This window comes from Polypterus senegalus, chromosome 3, assembly GCF_016835505.1.
Source record: "Polypterus senegalus isolate Bchr_013 chromosome 3, ASM1683550v1, whole genome shotgun sequence".
NCBI classification, from domain to species: Eukaryota; Metazoa; Chordata; class Cladistia; order Polypteriformes; family Polypteridae; genus Polypterus; species Polypterus senegalus.
In genome coordinates, this window is record NC_053156.1 from 120,216,896 (window position 1) to 120,240,651 (window position 23,756).

Here is a 23,756-nt window from a genome sequence, read left to right on the forward strand (position 1 = left end):
CAAAAATATGATCCCTGGCTAAAATTGGGCAGACTTAAAAATAAAGTACTTTAAGTACATTTTCAGAATTGTATTGTCTTTAAATAATAATAACAAAAATTTCAACATAAAGTGCAGTTTTTCTTCTTAAAAAAATAAGGCAGAAACATAAAAGGTAATTTGACCAGCCTCACCTTTAAACTCTGAGCAACCTTAGCCAAAATTATTTTGTACAATAGGCTAAAACAGTGTGATCCTTGAACATTTTGTAATTAGATGTTATTAAAATTACTAACGGTCACGGAAGTCCAATGATCCCCAGTAAGAGCCACAAAGTCCGCTTTCTGTAATGCATCTAATTTTGCTTGCTTTTCAATGTCATAAAGCTGTTGAATTTTACTTGAAATACGCTAACTGTAGCACATTTTCTAACCCCCTACCTGCCACCACTGTTAGTGGTCTATAGTCCAAAGCAAACTATTTTGCGAGAGAATTTGTAAGTTTGACTTATGTTGACTTACTAATTTTGGTCCTGAAGCCAGTCATTTCATGAGGTTTGGGCTGCCAACACCTTTTGTTGGTACTTGAACATGTACCGCTAGTGCTAACAGCATACACAGTTTCTGTGCTTGCCGTAACATGTTTTGCATTTAGATGGAACCGTAAGGTTGAAGTGCCTCCGTGGTATGCAAACTCATATTTGCACATGAGTGTGTCTATAAACTTAATTTAAACTTACCGTGCTTTGTTTCCACAGTAGCTGCACTTATGAATATACTTGTATGCATCACTCGCTTCCTAATCTTTTGCTGCCTTCTCAATTGTGAAATGGCGTTTTCTTTTCAGCACTCTTTGGAGCTCTTCCTTGTTCTCTACGTACTTACGTAGGAGGCGTGATGACCCGACACGCAACTCTGCCTTCCACGGCCATCAAGCTCAGTCCATTACAGTATATGGTCAAAAATATGTTCCAGTTATGACCATTACACGTAGAATTTCAAAATGAACTTTTGTAAGTAAGCTGTAAGGAATGAGCCTGCCAAATTTCAGCCTTCTACCTACACGGGAAGTTGGAGAATTAGTGATGAGTCAGTGAGTCAGTGAGGGCTTTGCCTTTTATTAGTATATATATATATATATATATATATATATATATATATATATATATATATATATATATATATATATATAGTGGAATAACAATTACAATTGAGTACACTGTATTACAGTAAGTAGATGGTAATAACACCTAGTTACTATGTAATTGTACAGGGAATTACAATGCAAGTACAGCATAATTATTGACACCTAAGCTAGGCAGTTCTAGAAGCCACAAAAGCAAGCTGGACAAAAATCCAAAGGGCATACTGTATGTGGTACGAACATATTGTTCTGACTTCAAAATGACAGTCAGATAAATTTTAGGAGGAAGGACCAGGAGAAAAAACAAGGTTATATAAAAAAAAGAACAACACAAAGGTGAACACGGTCTAAATACAGAGCAAAAGTCTTACTCTAAAACGTCACAAACACATACAAAAAAGCAAATAGTTCACAAAAAAATTCAATCTCAAATGGACTAGAGCTGTAAGTGGTGACCTTTATATAGTCAATGATGATTATAATGATGATGATTATAATGATGAAATCACATCATCCCAAAGCATTGTGTGCTGCAAACCCTCTGCACGGCAGTGAATATAACCTTAAAAAATTATAAACTTTTAAAAAACTCTCTACATGAAAAACAGATGTCAGAAACAGATTCTAAGGGTCAGAAAAGACGTATAATACAATTTTAAAGCCCTCCAAAAATGTAAATATAAATGTAAATTACAACACACATTGGTTTTTACTTTCTAAATTTTCAGTTTGTTTTAATGTATTAGCATTTTTTTCTCCTTGTTTATATTTTTTCTGCACCTCTGGTAGCAATTTATGAGAGAAGGCATAGGGGCTATAACACGCAGTGTGCAATGAAGTGTCAGACCTTTGACTTAATCGAAAGAAAAACCTTTATGACAGACTTAACCCTTGAAAAACAAACAACAAAAAAAGAAAAAGAACATGACTTAGGGAAAGAAGTACTTACTTTGACTCAGGCATTGTTTTGCTGTTATTCTACAATCAAATGTCAGAATGAAAACAGAATTTGTTTTTTAACCTTGCACTATTGTCAGCTTTATGTTACTCTAGGCAGTCACACGGCAATACTTCTGTATTTGCATGTGTCCTGCACATCAGTTATTAAAATGATTAGAATTTTTACAAATTTAAATTATTAGTTTGGACAGATTTTTCTACTGTATCACTTTGTTTTTTGGTCAATGGGTGCACTGACTACACTTTCTGATCCTGCTCCATTTCAATCTTGACCCTGATATCCCTGATTTGCTGTTTTAAGACCATTAAGTATTCATCGGAGCAAACAAAGGTTGGTTTCCTTTCTCGTTAAACATAATGAAAAGTCACCGCTATTTTTCTTATTTTCCTTTTATTCTTATAAAGCTATTATATTATAAAACTTTAAAATCACAAATTTAAACAGCAAATATTAAACTGTATTGCAAATGCTGGTAGACACTAAGATGAGAGGATCAGGGCAAGTCATGCTTCATAAGTAAGGCAATTAAGCATCATGTCTTAACTGGGTCCATAAGATGAAGCTTGGAGGAGTGTTGTGGATTTACAGTTCATAAAACTCCCATCTGATGAGAACCAAGATCTTGGAGAAAAGCTGATTTTTTTTGTAGCATATGTAACAGAGGAGTTTTCATTTAAATTAACCTAACTTGTTCATTACAAAATGGTTATACATTATAACCTAAACTATCAATTGAAAATGAACAACATTTAAATTAAGCAATTCATTATCACCTTTGTTGTCAGTGAGAGAATTTTATAGCAAATTTAATGTTGCTTCATTCTTGTTAAACTATTATTTACATTAATGTGACATTTACTGCAAACTGGTAAAATATTTAAAGCTACCCTATTTATTGAAAAAGGACAAGAACTAATAAAAAATCACATTTAAATATAAAGGAAAGGATATAGTAGTAATAAATAAAGTGTGCCTTATTTTTTGCCTTTATGTACTTCTTTGTGACTTTCAAATACATTTCTTTATTTACAAAACAATCTGTATTGGTCTTGTTCTTGAGCCAAAGGGCTTTTATTTATTACACTCTCCCTTGAGGCCCATTTTTGGTATTTCAAGTTATTTTTAAATTTTAAAAAGCAGTTTCTCATTTTGGGCATGAGTAGCTTGCTTGTGGAGTTGGGAGGTCAGGCTGCCTGGGGTGAGGTGTATTCTATTCAGGCTAGAAAGGCTTAGTGTTTCTTGTGAAGTTTCTTGAAGGCATCATATCAATTTAACTATTGGGAGTGTACTCAGCTAACAACACAACCAACATGCAAAGAAGCAACCAAGAACAGAGCCCATGCTTATACCAGATATTTGCAATCCATGGTAAAACTATAATTGCCTTTATTAATTTACATTGAAAAATTCTTTATCTTCAATCTACAATTCCTTTAATAACTAATAAAGTCAACTAAATAAAGTTCCCCATCAACTACCCACAAAAAACATTTTATACATACTGTGGCCATTATAAAAATAAAATACATAAAAAAAGATCAGATAATCTTGTACTATCTCTAGGAATCTCAGTGCCATTATAAGAAAATTCTTAACTGCCTTTGTTTTCCTTTCAAGGTGATATGAAAATGAAAAAATAAAAAATAATTCCCCATGTCAGTATAGCCTTTTTTTACTGCTAAGATGATGATGCCAGCAACAGAAGGAAAGATCACATAGATTAGTACTGGTAGCTATTTGTATGCTCCTACTTTGTTTGGAGATGTAGGTTCAACTAAATTTACTCAACTTTCTCTCTCTCTCTCTCTCTCTCTCTCTTTCTCTCTTTCTTGATTTAAAAATCATTTAGGGCAAGCGACATGAAAAATAATTCCCATTCACCTTGGAGGGAGGGCACTATATTATAGTCATGGGTAGTAGTAGTTGACATAGTAAAACTGAAACATATAGTTTGCAAACGAATATACATATAAGTGCAACAGATTCTGAAAAAGACTAATAATTATAATCTTGATTTCTCACCCCTTTAATTAATATGGATGGAATGTGTTATGTGATGGTAAGATGCCTGAAAATATCATCAAGGATTTTTGCTCAGTGCACTTATTCACACTATATGTTTGAGTTAGAGATGGATTCCATCTATTTATTCGATGTTCACAGGATGGACTGTGACCCTCCCTCATCCCTGAATTAAAAAAAAACAGGTTTGAAAATGACTGAATGGAAAGTGTCAGATACTGATAACTGAACCACTCGGCCTATTTGGTCAAAGTATTATAATATACTATAATATTGTATAGAAGTTTCATTTATTGTCTGTTTTTCATTCATGTATCTCCACAAATTTAAATGAATGCAGTGCATTTTCCTGAAATTTTTTGTGCTTAATGCACAATGTAAATTTATTGAAAAATCATTTGGTCTCAGATATGTCACTTATTTCTTAGAAACTCATGACAAATATGGTTTTAGACGATCTATAATACATCCACAGAGCAGACTCGATTGTCATCTGACTGACCTACTTGTCCTTTTCTCAGCAGGAAAACTACTTGCTTTGTTGTGTGACAAGCTCATTTCTGAACAGTGTTTTGCAATTTGTAGAAGGTAGGTATAAAAAAAAAGAAAGTGTGATACATTGTCCCCCAATCTACCACACAACTAGATCAAGACATAGTGCAAGTGAAACTGCCAGCACTGATGGATTGTCACATGCTATCATGCACTATCCCTCATGATAATTAGCTGAAACTGGTGGGTGATCCATCATTTCATCAAATCTAATTATTAAAGACAAGTGCCAGTAGCAAGACAAGTTGACTCTGCACAGTAGTTTCATCAGATGTCTTTCTGAAAAAAGAAATCCTATCCAATGTATGTTTTTAAACCTACAGTTATCTATACTATTATTAATTTGATTTTTTTGATGAGATTTATGTTTTGCAAAAATTTGTGTTTTGCTAATCAATTTCTTTAATATAGAAGCTCTACTCCAGATTAAGAAAAAATACATTAGTTTTTGAATGGGCATATATATGGCTTCATGCCAATTTTAAGATCAAACTCTATTCAGTTGTGATAAGGATGCATGAACATTGAACAACAATATTTTTTTTTTTTACAAATGTTAATTTAATAAGTGCATCTGCATTTTGCTGCCTATAAAAACAAACTTGGTGCTCAGTGTGTAAATTGGGCCCAACTGCTTCAATAATTAAGAACTGTAAGTTAATTACAGCTTGAGATCAATGAAAAGAAGAGGGCAAAAATTGCTCTCCTGGCTTGGAGCTGGACCACACTAATGCAATGATGTATGCTGTGCTGGATAACTAGAAAATTACAAAACGGTGATAAAGGCAATCACAAGCTTTCAGACTATACATAAAGGAGTTTTAAGTGTTTTTCCATCTTTATTTGTATAGCTTATCTCTTTTATTTGGGTTTGAAAGTTAATCAAATTTAGCTCTTGTGATTATCATGTTTTTGTGTGGGATTTTTTTCCTACTTGGAAAATTTGCTTTTAATGCGTGTAATCATATGTTTTGCCTGGATGCTTTTAGCGTAATGTACTCCCACAGCAAGTATTCAGTAAACCATTGTTCTGCTTATTAGAGGAATTAAAAAGAACAGAAGGTAATGGGCAGAAGAGATGGGACTAAAGTCTTAGGTATTAACACACCTTTTTGACTTTTCAATATCATAAATGAAGATGATTAATTTACAATGTGAATGCGTTCAGAATAATTAGAGAGACGTTGCATTTAAGTGTTACTTTAATACAAAAATAACTGACACTGTTTTGACAGATTACAATTTGTAAGATACTGCAATCTTCATTCAATAAAAAACAAAGATGTGATCTGGACTTAACAGAATATTTTTGGCTCAGCTACTTTATTTTCTTAACCACCTTAATTCAATACTATGTCACTGGGAGCCAGGGTCAGGCCTACTAGTAATAGGCACAATGCAGGAATCAGTCCTGTATGGGGTATCAGAAGAGTGCAGTGCATGCTCACGCACAGACCCAAAATGACATTCACACTAAGTGTGTTTAGAGATGCTATCAGGCTGAAGATGCAAAACTCAGAGATGTAACAAGAAATCAGGAGAAACCCATATTCACATTAGGAGAGCACTCAAACTCTGCATAGACAAGTGGCCAGGCCAGGAAATGAATCTATCTGAGACATTAATAACTAATGAACCACTGCATTTAACTGAAACTTTACATTAAAAACAAAATAAAAAGTATATTAGAATTCAACTGTCCAGAGAGGAAGAAATAATGTGCTTTGTAAACATACGTGATTTAAAGTGGTCCAGCTATGAAGACTGCAAGGCCGAAGTGGTGGCTCTGAGGTTAGGGATCTGTACCGGCAATCAGAAGGTTGCTGGTTTGAATCCTGTAAATTCCAGAAGTGATTCCACTCCATTGGGCCCTTAGCAAGGCCTTTAACCTGCAATTTCTGCATTCTTGGTATGACATTAACCTGCAATCCCGCCCTGCAGGCAGGTCCTCCAACCTGTAGAGAGAAGCCAGAGGTTGGTGGCAGGATTGGCATTCCAGCCACTGTAAAAAAAAATCTTACAAGGTTCCATTCTTTTAGAATTAGTGTGGTGCTGAGGTGTTACCCATTGCATGACTGCACTCCGGTTCTAACTTGGGATCCTGAAGTGGTTTGTCGAGTTGTGGGTGCAGCAACGCACTGTTTGCTCCCAACTTCTGGTTATGAGGGGGAACATCTTACAACCAATCCATGTGTTAATTTTACTACAAAGAAATTTATTTGAACATCTTTCTGGCAAACTGTACATTTAATTTTGTATATATGTTGAAAAACAAAATTTTTTTATATATTTATTGTAATTACCCAGAAATTGTCAACAACGTCTTTGAAGGCTTTCCAGGCATTTTTTTCCGGCACAACTAACAGATCTTCAAACCGCTTGTCACTCATAACATTTCTGATCTGGGGGCCAACAAAAATGCTCTCTTTGATCTTGGCATCAGTTATTATTGGGAACATCTGCCTTAAATAACGAAAACCTTAGCCTTCCATGTTCAGGGTTTTCATGAAATTCTTCATAAGTCCAAGTTTTATGTGAAGAGGAGGCACAAATATTTTTGCCTGTTTTTTGGTCGACAAGTGATTCATGTGCCACATTTTTCTGTCCTGGAACTAAGTTTTTATGGACTGGCCAGTTCTGTTGAGAATAGTGCGATTCTTTGGCACGGCTGTCCCATTCACAGATGAAACAACAATACTTTGTATAGCCAAGCTGCAGTCCTAGTAACAGAGCAACAACTTTTAAGATCTCCATAGATATTCCAGTTGTACCTGCTATACTGCTTCAGCAACAGTTCCATATTCTTATATGTTTCTTTCAGGTGTGATGCATAGCCAACAGGTACTTAATGATAAACGTTGCCATTGTGTAAAACAACAGCTTTCAGGCTTAACATTGACGAATCAATAAAGAGACGCCACTCTTCCGGGTTGTGATCACACCCCAAGGCCAAGAACAATCCTTCAATGTCACAACAGAAACAGAGACTGTCGACTTGTGCAAAAAATTTGGGTATATCATGACGCCGGCCTCGAAACAGAAATTTTCGTACCTGCTGAATGCAAACACCATTCCTGCAGTTTCAAGCCCAGCAGCTCGGCTTTTGCTTTTGACAGACCCAAAACTAAAAAAAAATAACCCAGTGTTATCAGATGTGGATTGCCTGATGAGCACGGTTCAAAATCCAGGTCAATGGCACTGTCAGTACCCTGCATTTCAGTTTCTTCATCTGGTTCATCTAAGGTACAATCCTCTGGGGTTTTAGAATTGGAAGATTGTCGTCATGTGGCACGGGTCTCATTGCTGAAGGCAGATTAGGATATTCAATTGACTTCTTGTTTTTGGCAGAGAAACCAGACACATTAGTCAAGCAGAAGTAACAGTCCGTCACATGGTCTTTCTGTTCTCACCATATCATCGGACAGCAAGGACATCATCTTTCGAGTGCCTCTGAGCCAGGCTCTCGGACTGACAGCACATGTCGCACAGCAAATGTGAGGTGCCCATTCCTTGTCTTGATCACCAGTTTTGCAGCCGAAATACAGATGATAAGCTTTCTTCACTAGAGCAATCATCCAACATCTCTGTTAGGCGCAAGTGTATATTCGCCACAGATATAGCAGAATGTATCGTAGCTGTTACGACATTGACGAGACATATCGCCCGACACCAAAACGTCTATAGCATCAGGCTTAGTTACTGTTATATTGCTACAGATACTATACTTTATTATACTGATACTATACATACACACTGACTATCTATATTAACCAAATGAGCAGGATCGGTGTATGCAAGCCACCTTTATAGCATGCTGAGACAGCGTCAAGCTCGTTCAGACCTGCCCAGGCATGCCCAGGATGTCAACTTCCACAAAACAGCTTCCACCTGGCCTGATTCCATTCCTGGACATGCCCAGGCTGCACAAACTGTTGTTGATAAGTCACTTACGGGAGTGAAAATGTTTGGTTATAAATATAAGAAAAAATCATGACAAAACTAAAGATTTCTCTGAAACGGTACGTGACGAATACATTTTGATTTGATATTTGTAATCAGCACCCAAAAATCATTAAGAAAGACCCAACAGTGTTCAAGAAGCAAACGCTTTGTTGTGCAGTGTTTTAAAACCATATTTGCATGCAGGAAATTACTAATAGTTATCTTCAGCAAAAATGATCAGAAGGACTTGAACATCCCACTTCAACTGACCACAGAAATTCACCCACTAATGAGATATGAGGAGTCAAATATACTTTTTTTTACAAAACTTTGAAGAAATTAGGATATAGGCATGAGGAGTGTATTTTATGCTATTTTGAGATTGCTGATCATGAATATGATAACATTTTTGTTATTTGATTCTTTACTCATGGACCTAGCACTCATAGAGCCATTCTCCAGAAGGTTAAAAATGACAAATTTCAATCATAAGTATTGAGGGTACTTGTTTTAGACTATTTTCAAGGTCAGTGATTACGAATATTATGTTATTTTTTATTTTGTTGTATTACAATGGAGAAAATACTTTAAATATTTAAATTGTACACATATATCAATATTTCAAATATGTGGCATGACTATTCTTGTTTATAAGGTACTTCTATCTCATGAATTAATTCATTACATTTTTTATGAACACCACAAATTAAGGCGGTTACTCTAATTCAGACTTTTGTTTGTTGCATATTATTTTTGGCCATATTTATGTTAACTGGTGTTGCAGTCCTAAAATGTATTGGAAAGATTTAAAATTGAAATAAAATTGATTAATATTAGTAAATTTGTGTTTAAACAAGACATTTTAAGTGTATTGTGGATTCCAATGTGTATAGAAAAATTTATTTTTTGATTAAGGCTTGGTATTTGGCATAACTTCTGTGCAATTAAAATGACACAACAAATGTTACTTTAAATGATAAAACTCTATAATTTGTGTGTATAAATTAAATATTTTAAATATAGACAAAGTAAACAGTCAAGTACGGTAAACTTACCAAAAAACTGCTTAAAAATATTCAGTTCAAGAGGCATCCCGATACACACTGAGACAGTAATGACTGATTATGGTTGTAAAACCAGAAAAGGTTTAGTTTTACAATGAAAAGTATGTCTGCACTGTGAGAAATTCTTTAGCTCATTGTATTAATTGAAACCAGAAATTAAGTAGTGTTACTAAACTAATACGCATTGTTGGTTGAAGATAAAAATACAAATTAAACATAAAATTTGTCATATCAACTTATACACAAAGAACTAAATACTACACATAAAAATGAAATCTCAAGTTTTTAACTTAATATGTTTGTGGTTTAAATTTCAATCCAAGAGAAACTCTGACTGCACTTAGTTTATGCCAGCTTTCTCTATGACCACATCCATTGACAAAAATCAGCACTGGACATGGGTGTGTGTGTGTGTGCATAGGCCCTTTAATGGACTACCATGCAGTCATATTTCAGTTATGATATTAATTGTAGTTTTTATTTTATTTTATAGAATTCATTTTTATTTTTTATTTTGTTATAGTTTTCAATGGAGTCAACAATTTTAATTTAGTTCTGTGTTTAAAATTTTAGTTTTTATTTAGTTCTGGCCTTTTTATATAATATTAGTACAATTTTAGTTTTTTTTTCTGTTGTAAGACCACAAATGCTGGCCTACACATATTTCAATGCAAGTTATGTTTCAGTCAACAAAATACACTCACAGTTCATAATGCCGTTAAACACAGCTTGACTATCAATGATCAAACTGATTAAGTGGCCTCATGAATATAATCAACAAGATCAAATGTTTCAACCCAAGAAACCAGTCTGTGCAAGAATGTTGCTGTTAAGCTTTAAACAAGCACACATTTTGCGAGATTTGTTCATGTTACAACAGTGTCCATTGCACAGATAGCCACACAGTGAAAATATTTGCTTGATGAATGCCTGTTATGCAGGTGCACAGACAAGGTCGTCGACACTATGAGCGGAACTAGTAAGACTGTATGTTGATGATTTCTGCTGACAGTACTGAAGAAGTGACGTGCAGTGAGGTTCATGGATGGTGAGGCACTGACTCCTTCAGAATCAGATTTCCAAATATATGAACCCAATAGCGTAGCTTATTCACTATTCAATTGGCAGCATGGACATTGGCTGCTGGTTATGTTTCATAGCTCATCAGCATTCTTTGCAGACACATACTGTATCTTCCATTAGTTTTAAAAGTCTTAATCTTCATTTTAGCAGTCATTTGGAAGAAAAAATAAAAATAAATGGACCGCTACACTGCACTTGACTTTCTCATATCACTAACTTATTAGCGCTCAGAGCCTCTGCGTAGAAGAACAACAGCAACACGGTGCGGCACGGTACTGTCTGCCTTACCTCACTGCAGTTTTATGTCCGATCAGCAAGACTAAATATGTCACACACATTCAATAAAGATATTAGCCCGACTGTGGAAAGTCAGGGGGTATAATAAACGTGTCTGCAAACATTATATTGGTGACACACAGAGAGACAGCAACACGCACGTGCCAATTGCATCCATCAACCCAGTGTGTGAGGGAGAGTGCAGTCTGAAGTGAGGTGAGACTCATCAGTACCGCACCTCATGTTTCTCCCCTGTATTTGATCAGGAAATGTGCAAATTCAGCGATTTTGACTATAAAATTGATCAATATTATTGGAATCATACATAAAAAAAATGTATTGCACAGACCAGTGGAAAAATGTATTTTATGTTATCATTATTAGTTTTTTTTTTTCTTTTCATGCCTCCCACCTGAAGTGCAGTCATGGTGCCAGAGCAGTGCTGGACTTCCACTAACTACTGATCCAGTTGGCCCTGCACTGATGCTCTGAGACTCTTTTCTTCTTCTCGCACACTGCATTAGCTTTTATTATCATCTGTGCTGTAAAGTATTTCCACATGTTACTTTCTCGCTTTCTACCCACAAAAATCTATGCTTCAACCCGATGAGCCATATGTGCGCAACAAACAAACAACGGTCCTTACAAACAACGTGACTATAGTAAGCCCAAGGTACCGCATAGTAAACAATGTAACGTAACTAAACGTTCAGGGTGACTGAACTAGATTGAACAAAAATGCTATCGCTGTTTTTTTTGTTTTTACTCAATTTTTGTTCTCGTTTTAGTTCATTCACTTATTACTATTTTTAATTTTTATTTAGTTTTAGCTTCTCTCTTTGTTTTAATTTCAGTTCTTGTTCTTGTAAAATGAAAAACAATATTTTTAGTTCTAGTTCTTGTTTTCGTTATGAAACTATCACTGCTACCATGCTGTTCAGGTTTAGTTACTCCCTAGAACAATAAAACTGATTTATGCATTGTTGAGGGAAGGGATTTGTGGAAGGAAGATTAAAGCATTTAGGACCATGCAACTTATGTACAAGTAGGAGGATCATTACAAGCACAAGATCATATATTACTAAGTATTGTGAAGAGGGGGGCTGAACGCACCCCTAAAAGACACGGCCACTCCTCCAATACCCCTCTTAAATGGTAATACATTGGGAAACAAATACAGTTTTTACCTCCTCTTTGCTCGAGTAGCTGCTGGCTTGCTGCTGTGCTGCATGATCTGCATCTTGCATGGCGCTTTGAACATTTAAAAGTCTTATTGCTTTGTCTCTCCCAGGCATCCTCTGCTTTATTCTTTATGCTTTATTATGCTGTTTACGAAACAAAGTTTATGTTTCTTGAAAACCCTGAATAACTCTGTGAAACTGTGTGACCCAAGCCTGACAGAATACAAATTACTTTAACAAAGCTGTTTAAATGCACTATGCTTTAAACAGACACATTTCATGTGCTGGTCAATGGCAATGCAGATACAAATGTTACCTAGGTAATGATTCAAGGTACTTACTGATTTTCGAAAAACCCTCATTTCAGTTCAGGACCATGGTGTTCTGAAGTCCTTTCCAGAAACACTGAGTGCAGGCAAAGAAAACCAACCATGGGAACATAAACACTCATACAAAAACAACTCAAAGTGTCCAGTCAGGCTAACTCTGAGATGATATTAGTTCTGGCTCCTTGGCTGCTCTGGATTCCTGGGTTCTATTTTCACCCATGCACTTTCTGCATAGAATTTGCAAGCCCTATCCATGGGTTTTCTCTAGTTTCCTCCCACTTTGATAAGACACATCAACCAAATCTGCCCATGTGCCTAGGTGAGTGTGTCCAGCAATTAGATGGCTGTCAATTCAGAGCTGGTTACTGCCTTGCAACCAGTGCCAGTGGACTATACTAACCCTTCTACAAACACACAACACTAAATTGCAATAACTGTAGCAATAAAATTAATGTGTAAATAATGTCAACACAGGGTGCTTTATTGAAGCAAAGACAGACAAGACGACTTGCAATGTAGTTTGAATTTACAAACTAAGTATGACGAAAACAAATATGAACATATTTACACTTGTATCAGTCTGAACTCTCCCCCAGTACATTGATTAGTAAAAGCCTTAATTTGATTTTCATATCATTGCAGAACATGGGATAGACGTGGCAATGAACATAAGTGGAATAAGCTTTGTAAAGCTGTTATGTAAAATACAACTAAGATTAACTAATTTTGAATGACTTTCTCACATATATGTGAAATTACATATATCCTATATGTATGGCACAGTATCTCATATACAAGACAATGGCCAAGTTTCTTGAATGTTTTACAACAGTAGGAATAGTTTGCAAGTTTCTCACTGTGACACTTAAAGAATAATGCATGCAGTCTTGCATCAGAATTGGTGTATCATCTAACAGTCTCAAGATGTGGTGCAAGGGCTTTTTTGAATGGTTGAATTTGTATGTTTCTCATCGCGCTAACAATGTAACAACCCACTGAATTATTAAGGCACAAAAATATTCCTCCAGTGAGATGAAGTCACACCAGAGAAATGAATGAAAAACAAAGAAGTACTGCGAAAATATTTGATAGAGTATATGAGTAGAAAAATATTGTTTATAAAACAGAACATTTGCATTAACAAAAATATTCTTCAGTTGAGATGAAGACATGCCAGTAAAATCAATGAAAGACATAGAAGTACTGAAAATATATTTGATAGAGTATATGAGGAGTAGATTGTAAAAATAAAGATTAAGAAGCAAAACATTCACACTTTGACTTTCCATTAAAAAGCAAACAAGATGGCAGTGTGCCTCGACTACAGAAGTGCAAGCCTTGGTTACTTTAAGATAGCTTGCTAGGAAATCTTCTGGAATGGTCATACATTTTCAGGCAATTAGTGGGTTTCCAGACTTAAGTGGTTTTATTGACAGCACACATATTAGGACTTAAACTTCCGCTGATAAATATTAAACCAATATTTGTAGAAAATGATGTCCTTCCATAAATGTGCAAGTCATATGTTGACATTCCACACATTATAAGGAACAAGAATAAGGCATTTCTGACATTTAATCTAGAGATTCATTAATATGGGCAAACTGCAATGCTAAGCTTATGGAAGAAGAAGGTGAGTTTCAGGGTGTGTGGCTTTTGGGAGGCAGCAGGTATCCTCTATCTCCCACCCATGACACATTCATCATTCTAGGAATAAAAGAAATACTGTACAATAGGGATTAGATAAGCACAAAATAAGCAATTGAGAGATGTGTTGGTTTAGTTAAAATGGCACTTGAAAGCTTCGCATAAGCCAGGTATTGTATGAGCCTACATCATTCTCCTAATAAAATGTCTGAATATGATTGTTGCTGTGTGGGCACTACAAGATTCTCAGCTCAGCAGCATTTCACTAGAGCAAAGGGACCTAAAGGAACCTATTTATGATCATTCCCGCAACACTGAAATGAATAAAATTCATAGTTCAACTTAAGGCATGCACACAAACAAATTTTATGAATAAGTTCACTCTTCATGTCCAAAAGCATGCACTCTTGGTACAGCCCATGAACTGTTTTCCCACACTGTCTCTTCCATTTCATTAATTTTCTTATAGCAGCACTGTTATAGTCCTACCATTTCTCTTTTGCCTGATTTCAATCTGCATTTCCAAGTGCATTCATTTTCTAAGCAATTTCTATCCACGACCGCTGTCTCTTTAACACAGGGGGAATACCTTTACCTCTCACTAGTAAGGTACCCTAAGACGTTTCCACTTATGCCACTAGTGCCAAAGTTTCACATGCCCCATATAGATGTGTTTTTTGTATTTTTTGCACCATCTTTTTGGTATTGCCGTATAACTGTGTGTTGCACTATACTAAAATCTTTGCTTTTTTGTGGCATTTAGATTGTGTCTTGAAATTGTGCATATATTTTCTCACACATTTTGTGCATACTTTATTTATTGCAAATTTCCTATATTTAGAATACTGTCATTATTTATTTATTTATTTTGCATTGCTTCACATTAAATCCATATTGTAAGCAGATAGGTTCATCAAAGTATGGTTTTATTTCACTGTTCTTACAAATCTTCTCCCAGGCTTTCAAGAAACTGGTGAAAGAGCTTGGGACAGAACTAATGAGAAGAGTGTCATCCTCTCATTGTTCATTACAGAGAAACCATGCAAAGATCTTTTGGTTAAAAGTGACAAAACTATGAGAGAAAGACATCATAAAAATAGACAATAAGACTCAAGAGAATTCCAATAAATTATAATCACTAGAGAACTGGACAAATGCTTCACAAGGATGGGAAGCACAAAACTTGAAGAACGGTCATCTATTTGAGCACCCTCTATCATGTGACTGCCTCCTGTTTAATGATAACAAAGAAAGACGAGGGGCCACCGGCAAACTGCAGGCAAAAGCTCTATCCCTAGTCAAATATTAATATAGTTTTCGTGCTATGGTTGTAAATAGGAAAGTATGTAAATATGTAAGTGTGTACTCATTAAAGGGTGTTATACAGTTCAAGAATTAATTAATTAAATATAATTGTACAGTGCAAAAATTACTTTAAAAAATGGTGTCATGGCTGAATGAATTTAAGCCAATAATTAATACCTGAACACGCACAATACATTCAGGCTGTAGTTTGCTTAGACTTTCTCCAAGTAATTTATAGCAAAATTATTTTATAAAATGGGAAAGTAAGCTTAAGGAAGGCTTATCCTATTTGTAATTTTGGAAAATGATTTTAAAAATCTTACAGTTTCATTATTTTAAACATGTTATTCTAAGTATACCAATTTTTAATGACTTCTAGATTGCAGAATTTTCAACATGCACCAAATTCACTAAATTGATTTTAATAGTAGTTTGTGTTATTCTCTTTATTATTGAGCAATTATCTGTAACTAATGCACTGTTTTCATTTAACTTTTTTTGCTCTTTTCTGTATAATTAAGTACTGTTAACAGTCTGGCAGAATTTATTAACAAGATACCCTGCAGCTTCTGTAATTATCAGTAATTGATATATAATTGCACATTTATTTCATGACAGTAACTACCAGGTTAACAAGAAATACAGTTATGCACAATATTTTTTCCAATACACTGCCAACAAAGCAACAGAATTACAATCAGCACTCATTCTCCAAGGGTATATCAGCTTTCTGGCTGTGGCTGTACAGTACCATATTTTTAATCTTTTTGATTTCCAATATCATATTTTTTTCATTTATAAAATGTCACACACTAGAATGAATACAAAGACATATTCAGACCTTGCTGATAAAAACTACTGCAATATCTGCATTGGTGGCTGGTCTCTCACATTTAAAACACAGATAGAATAACCCAAATACAATAAAACAGTCATCACTGGCACAATCTTTTTTTTTTCTTGTCTTCAACATTTTTATTGTCTATATATCTATCAGTTTTTGTATATCCATTTGTTTTTGGACAGCACAATAGTGTGAATTATTTTAATAAATTAACAGTTTTGATATTTGTTACATTTTTATTGTTATACAAAACTGTCAATACATTTTCATACCTAAATGAGGTGTTACATTATTTATAGATCTATAGCCTTTCTTAAAAAAAGTTAAAGATTAGTCCCTGAAAATTATACTAAACTGGGCATTAACATTGCTCTTATTTTCAGCAATATGTTTTACTGAATAGCTTCTACTGGTAAAAGACATTTAAATCTGTTACATAAACATATCTGGCTTCTCATCTTACTGGTAAAAATATTACTTTGTTTCTACTTTTTTAGTTATCGACATATCTAACTTATTATTTAAGGCAGAGGGTTTGCATTCCTTTACTTCATGTCATTCAAGAAAAAGTTGAAACAGACTGAGCATAACATATTTAAGTATTTATAGGCAAATATATTCTTGAACTGCTCATAACAATACAAATGTGTTAGCACACATTTATCGAATTTTACAAGGTTAAAGTGGAGTAATGGCTAGTATTCTCAGCTTTGGTTGATAGCATAACATTTTTCAGAGGGGGTGGTAGCATTGGGCAGGTATATATGTGCCTCTTCAGAATAAGTTCTTGCCCTCTGCCTACTATTGTGGAGACTGCCTTCAGAAATTGGTGTAGAAATGGAATTGTTAGAGTAATGTATGAATTAATTGACAGATAGTATGTACTGTATATACATGTTAGAAAGGCACATTGAATTTTAAGATCTGTTTCAGCTTGTGCCCAGGAAAGACAAAAAGAGTATTCGATACTTGAATCTGATCTTCTAATCTAATTTGACAAGAACAATAATGAAGGAAGTATGTTGAATGATTTTTAACTGATACAGTACATGTGACAATGGTTGTCATTGGAATGTTAACTCAACCAGTAACAAGTTCACAACTATCTACTGTGCTTTATAACCCACTTATCCAGTTAAATGTCATTGGGAGCTACAGCCTATCTTAGCAGCATTGTGCGCACGTCAGGAACTGGAACAAAATGGTGTACCAGTCTATTGTAAGTAGCACTTGCTGCAGGACAGTGTTTAGTCGGAGCTCTTGGGTCAGGAACAGAGCTCAGGGGGTGTGGACAGACAAGGTTGGGGTTAGGATTTAGGAGATAGACACCCATCCCATCATGTTTGCCACAACGAGGTGCTTTACTCAATGTGCCCAGGAATTCTTTGTTTTACTCTCAAAATAATCGGTTCATAAAATGCTGCATAAGCTCCAAAAAAGCCATATGAAAACAGTAGTTGCTCATGCGTCTGTTATTAAATAATTTTTTGAGTCACATTTATGAATCACTTTATTTCTGCTGTCTTCTATTGAAATGCACATGTACTGTTAACTTGTCATTACATAATTTTAGTCCATGGTTTTTTCAACCAGGGTAACTCCTAAATAATGTTACTTTATTTCACATAACATATGGTGCTTTGATGTGCAGTTTTCTGTATGTGAAGGTTTAGACTGTAAAGCATTAGCACTTTTAAAAAGCATTTCCACATTATTGTGTATTAATGTTGTGGCTATGGCCAAAGATTATGTACTTTGTTGCAACTAACGTAAAAGTATTGAACTGATTGTGTTTGAGTTATGCCTCCCTGTTTTCCATCCCCAACCCCATATCATGACCTGCAACAGGGACCATCTTGTCTATTGTACAATGGCTATGGCCATTGAGGAACCATTTTTGTTTCCCAAAAGACCCAGCCACGTGAAGGATCAAGAAAGAATCCTTTTTTTATTTATATTCATAACAGGCTTCATAAATAATCATTCATATAATAAATCCATCCATCCATTATCCATCCCGCTACATTCTAACTACAGGGTCACGGCACTCTGCTGGAGCCAATCCCAGCCAACACAGGGTGCAAGGCAGGAAACAAACCCCAGGCAGGGCGCCAGCCCACCTCAGTAATATAATAAATGATTTGTGAAATGCCAATAGGCCATGATTTTAAAAGGCCTTTCACTACAAACCATAACACAGGCTAAATTCAGGTTTTCTTAATCTGTTAGTGTCCTGCTAGGTAGGTAGCTTACAATACAATAAAAACTTCAGGTTTAATTCTAAATATTAGGAAGTTAGTTATTCAAAGCACAAAGAACCATCTTCAAATGCAAAGAACTCATATGCAGTGGCCCTATGAGGAACCAAACAACCCAGTAAAGAACCATATAGTACCATTAAAGAACAATTATTTTTAAGAGTGTAGGCACACTTTTACACGTGTCCAATGGCGTACATTTGCTCACACCAGGCCAGTTTAGAGTTGTCAGTTAAAATGCATATGTTTACATTGTGGGAGGTAAATTAGAATGTCTGTTGAAAAAAAAAAACATGTAAACACTGAAAGTATGTGCAATCTTAACACAGATATTGACTGTGCTTGGATTCAGAGGCAGCATCAATATTCATAGCACTATGCTGCTCACTCACAAACAGCTGAAAAAAAAATACAGACTATCATCCATCCATTAATTTTCTGAACACACCGATTTCAGGAAAGAATTGTTAAGTCTATCCTGGCTGCCTTGAGTACAAGGCATGGGACAATCCTACAGTATATGAGAAACAGTTCTATTACACCCAGACCCAAACTCACTCACACTGGACTAACGTGGAATGCCAACCAATTCTATAGTTATGACTTTGGGGTATAATGTATAAACTCCACTGGACCTTTGAAGTTACACAGCAGCAATGCGAAAGTTTACATCATTGTGCCACCCCTACATAACCATAATAATCCATCCATTTTTCAACCTGATGAATCTGAACACAGGGTCATGGGGGTCTGCTGGAGCTAATCCCAGCCAACACAGGGCACGAACCAATCCCTGGCAGGGCACCAACCCACCGCAGGACACACACAAACACCAAGTACAATTTAGAATCACCAATCCATCTAACCTGCATGTCTTTGGACTGTGGGAGGAAACCCATGCAGACACAGGGAGAACTTGCAAAATCCACGCAGGGAGGACCAGGGAAGCGAACCCGGGTCTCGTAACTGCAAGGCAGCAGTGCTATCACTGTGCCACCATGCCACCCTATAACCATACTAATTTTCAAATTAAAACATAAAGCAAATAATACAAGGTCTGCTTTGATTAAATAAAACATGCCTTAAAAACATGTAGCAATTTTATATTATATGACAATTTTAGTCTCACTTTTTATCTAATTTATTATGTAGAAGTGGAAACAATTACGTCCTAAAGCCATGCCTCTCATCAACCAGATATTTTTCCAGAAGCCATTAAATATCATGCAGCTACCACAAAAAGGCTTATAAAAGCTAATTTTCTTTGTTTTGCCATTTCAGATAGTTATTATTCATTTCAGATTTGCCACATTGTAAACTGATACTGTCCTCACGTTTAACAGATTCCTGCCTTGATTCTTTCTGCCAGAAAATTCATTCAAAGCAAAAATAAATAAAATGTTGGATCTCGGCAGAGTCTATACATAGAGATTGAAGATTATACCACTTTACCTTTTCTGGAAGCTTCAAAACTGTCATAAATGTTTATCCTTTGGATGTCATATGTTAGAGTTGTGTTTGGCAGTAGTGTCCTGTTTCTGTTGATTGTATTTAATGCAAATTTAAAGGCTAATTCCTCAGCTCCTGAAGGACCGGCCTCTATGGATTCAAAAATACCACCTGGAAAACACAGACACATAATATATTTTCAGTTAAGCATTCAAATTTTCACATTACTGTTAAAAACTACAGGCAGTAGGCATATAGTGTTTGGGCCAATTCCAGTTAACATAATGGCTACAGTGTGTAAATCAAGTCCCTTTGACCAGATACAAAATTCCATGAAGAGTATAACGTTGACATTTAAAATGCTTGACTAAGGGATGATGGGCGATAAATGCACACATTCAAATAAACAGTGTCCCTCAAACATATTGAACAGCACAGCTTACAGTACATCTCAGCATGTTACATAAGCTGAAAAATAAAGAGTAAAAGTAAAGAAAAAAATAACATTTTACTGGATTCCTGCCATCTGTGAAGAGAACCAAGAGTGTTTCTGTCATGTATTCTCAGAGGAATAACAAAAAACATAAGCCACAGTAAAACTGAAAGACTTGTCCAGCTAGTTTGTAAAGAGAGGGGGTGGCGAATGTAACAAATTGTAATACACAGATAACATTATAGACTAGCAAAGTATATGCATTGAAAAAAAATCTTAAACATAAAGGTGTACACAATTTCACTGGTGCTAAACATGAAAATCAACATTATATACAGTGCATGCTAAAGTCCTTTACACAAAAAAATCAATGACACCTCTAGGGCCTCTTATAGCTACTGTCTCCTTTTCAGTCTTCATTTACTGCCCCTTCTCCTCCTCAGGAGCTCTATTTAAAGAAGACAGCTGCTCACCAAACGTATGACTGTTATACAGCTTGCTTTTTCACTAAGGGTGATTTCCTAATTATATCACTGTGATGCTGCTATCCTCAATCTGACTTGCTGAGCACAGGTCCATTTACTGCCTCCACCTTCTGCACAGACATGCCATTAAATCTGACTTATGCATTGAATTTTTTTTCAAAAAAAAAAAAACAAACAGTCAATCAATCAGTCTTTTTACAAGGACTATCAGAGGACTCTTTACAATTACAATATTATAGAACCATAAAGTAAAAGAAACATTGCAGTAAAAATTAAAGATGCATAAAGCTACAATACAGGATTAATTAAGAAACTATTGAAACATGAAACTGACAACCACTTAGAATAAAATACAATCACTCACTAAATACAAACTGGTTGATGGTTTAGGTTAGTAGACGTGAAGGTACAGGTAGCAATCTTGTGGTGAAACACTGGGGACAGCAGTATTGGCAGCGCTAGCCTTTTGAAAAGCAAGAGAGAGCAGGTGGGTTTTCAAGCAAAATCTCAATGTTGGCAGATGGCTAGAACACAGGCCTAGAAAGAGAGTCCCATGGGGAATGAGCCAAAAGGATAAACGTATGTTGAGTGTTGCACGGCTTTGGTATAATGAGAGGTGCCCATATCAGAAGGCATCAACGATCTAAAGGGTTTAAGATTAGAATAAATAAGATTTCTTTTGGACCAGAGGCAATACTACAGACGATTTCATTTCTGAAAGGAAGGCAGCTATTATATGAAGTTATTTTTCCATCTTACACCACACCTTGCCTTATTTGCCTTCTGACACCATCATCATGCTTCCCTAATAATGCTGACAGACAACTACTGGTTCTCAGAAGTCGCCTGGTGTGAGTGGAAGGATATTGCTTAATGGAGCTTTTATTCTTCATTGCCCTTGCTAGGATTCTGTTTATTAAAATTGTTTGGATTTATTTAGCGTTTACTTTACTGTAAACTCTTTATGTCTTTTGGGGCTTCGAGAATATTGTGAAATCATATTTGTGACAATTGTTCAAATTGTTAAAAATATTAAACGCCTCATTGCAGTATTATTTTGTTTCTGGTGTAGAACTAGCATTTTGCACTGTTTGTGTAAAGTTAATAACTATGTTGCTATGCAGGACAACTGGAGGTCACAACCTGTGATGTCTCTGAATAGAAGGTATAAAAGTGACAAGTGACAGAAGCCTAAAAACTTGAAATATGTCTGTATTAATCATAGTCTTCTTGGGTTTCAGAATTTGTGTAACTGTATTGTGACTATATTTTTGTTTAGTGTTTTGGCTTTGGTGACAGATAGGAAAAATCTGTAGTTTTGACCTTTGTTCATTTTTTGACTTACATTTCATCTCCCAATCTCAATTTAAATCAAATCACTGCTTTTTCTCTCTTAAGGTATTACAGCTCTGTCATTCATTTAGACCTTTGAATAACAATTTGCCTCTGAGTCTCATCTCATTTCTGTAGTCAGCTCCTATTTTTCAGCTTTACCACTAATTTGTTGGTGACCACAGTTTTGCCGTCCATTTTAATCTTGGTTTCTGTCTCTGGATGTTGACCTCATAGCTTGATTTTCACTATATCATGACCTGCTTACTCTAAAGTTGCTTACTTAGCTACTGTTTCTGGCTACCAAGCATTTTATCATTTTAGACTGTGTTCTTACATCCAGAGGTTGAAAGAATCAATAATAAAACCTTCCCTTTATTTTTGCCAACTATGACTCTCAGTCTCACAAGAGCATTTGCATATTTCTGTCTTTAGGACAGTGTTTTATATTTTAATTATTGTAAACGCCACTCACTTTTATAGTAGAGAGAGTTTAGATGCAGAACTACATTGGTAACCAAAACAGTGACTGATTAAAATCCCATCAACAATGTTGCCCCACTGAGATCATGTGACTTCTGAGAAGCAGTAAATGTCTGTGGATATTGTTAGGGAAGTATGTAAGAGGTGAAATTTCCAAGGTGAGGGTGATAAAAAGTAAATGGATCCCTGCTGTTAATCTTTCTTAGAAATTGTCTCATTTCTTCCAGTGTTGGTTTCTGCCTATACATCCATTATACATGTCTGTTTTCTGCAAAGGGATGAATGTATAAGCAATTATAGGCTATATGACATCTTCATATTGCATCTTATCTGCTTCTTTAATTAACATTCTGGCTTGCTATCAAACTGAGGTTGAGATCAGAAATACAAAAATATATCACTTTGGATTTTATCCTAGAATGAAAAAGTATGGCAATGTTTATTTATTGTTTTTGTTGAACCCTTTCTGCTTGCTCCATAGTACTAACAATCTATAAACATTGTTAATTCTACTATTTATAACTTTTGATCTTCTTCCATCTTATTATGAAAACTGAAGTTTAATTTTTAACTTCTCAATACATGTAATTCATTCGATATCCATCTACCACTGCAGGTACTACAGATTTCCTCACACATCCCAAAGATTTCAGTTGTTAGGTTTATTTCCAACTCTAACTTCCCTGGTGCGTTAATGTGCCAAACTGGTGGGCCCCATCCAGAATTTTTTCCCACCTTGTGTCCAAAGCAACTGAAACAGACACTGTCTTCGGTGATCTCAATCTGGATAAGCAGAATAGAAAGTTGATGAAAGGAGCCTCTTACCATAAGCTAATAATACGACTTTATCTTTTTACCTTTTTCTTTGTATCAGTATACTGCTGCTAGATTATGTGAATTTCCCCTTGGGATTAATAAAGTATCTATCTATCTATCTATCTATCTATCTATCTATCTATCTATCTATCTATCTATCTATCTATCTATC

At 35.4% G+C, this 23,756-nt stretch overlaps 1 protein-coding gene across 3 annotated transcripts in view; it reads right to left on the bottom strand.

Annotated features, from left to right (window-relative positions):
• The window catches only part of grik2 (glutamate receptor, ionotropic, kainate 2), a 786,146-nt gene that overhangs the window by 547,437 nt on the left and 214,953 nt on the right, over positions 1–23,756 (bottom strand). For 2 of the 3 annotated variants that reach the window (XM_039747858.1, XM_039747859.1), the window contains one exon: positions 20,039–20,206. In XM_039747858.1, the coding sequence (XP_039603792.1) occupies positions 20,039–20,206 (168 nt within the window). Of the gene's footprint in view, positions 1–20,038; positions 20,207–23,756 lie in introns of those variants that run through there. The other variant, XM_039747861.1, reaches the window with a different exon arrangement.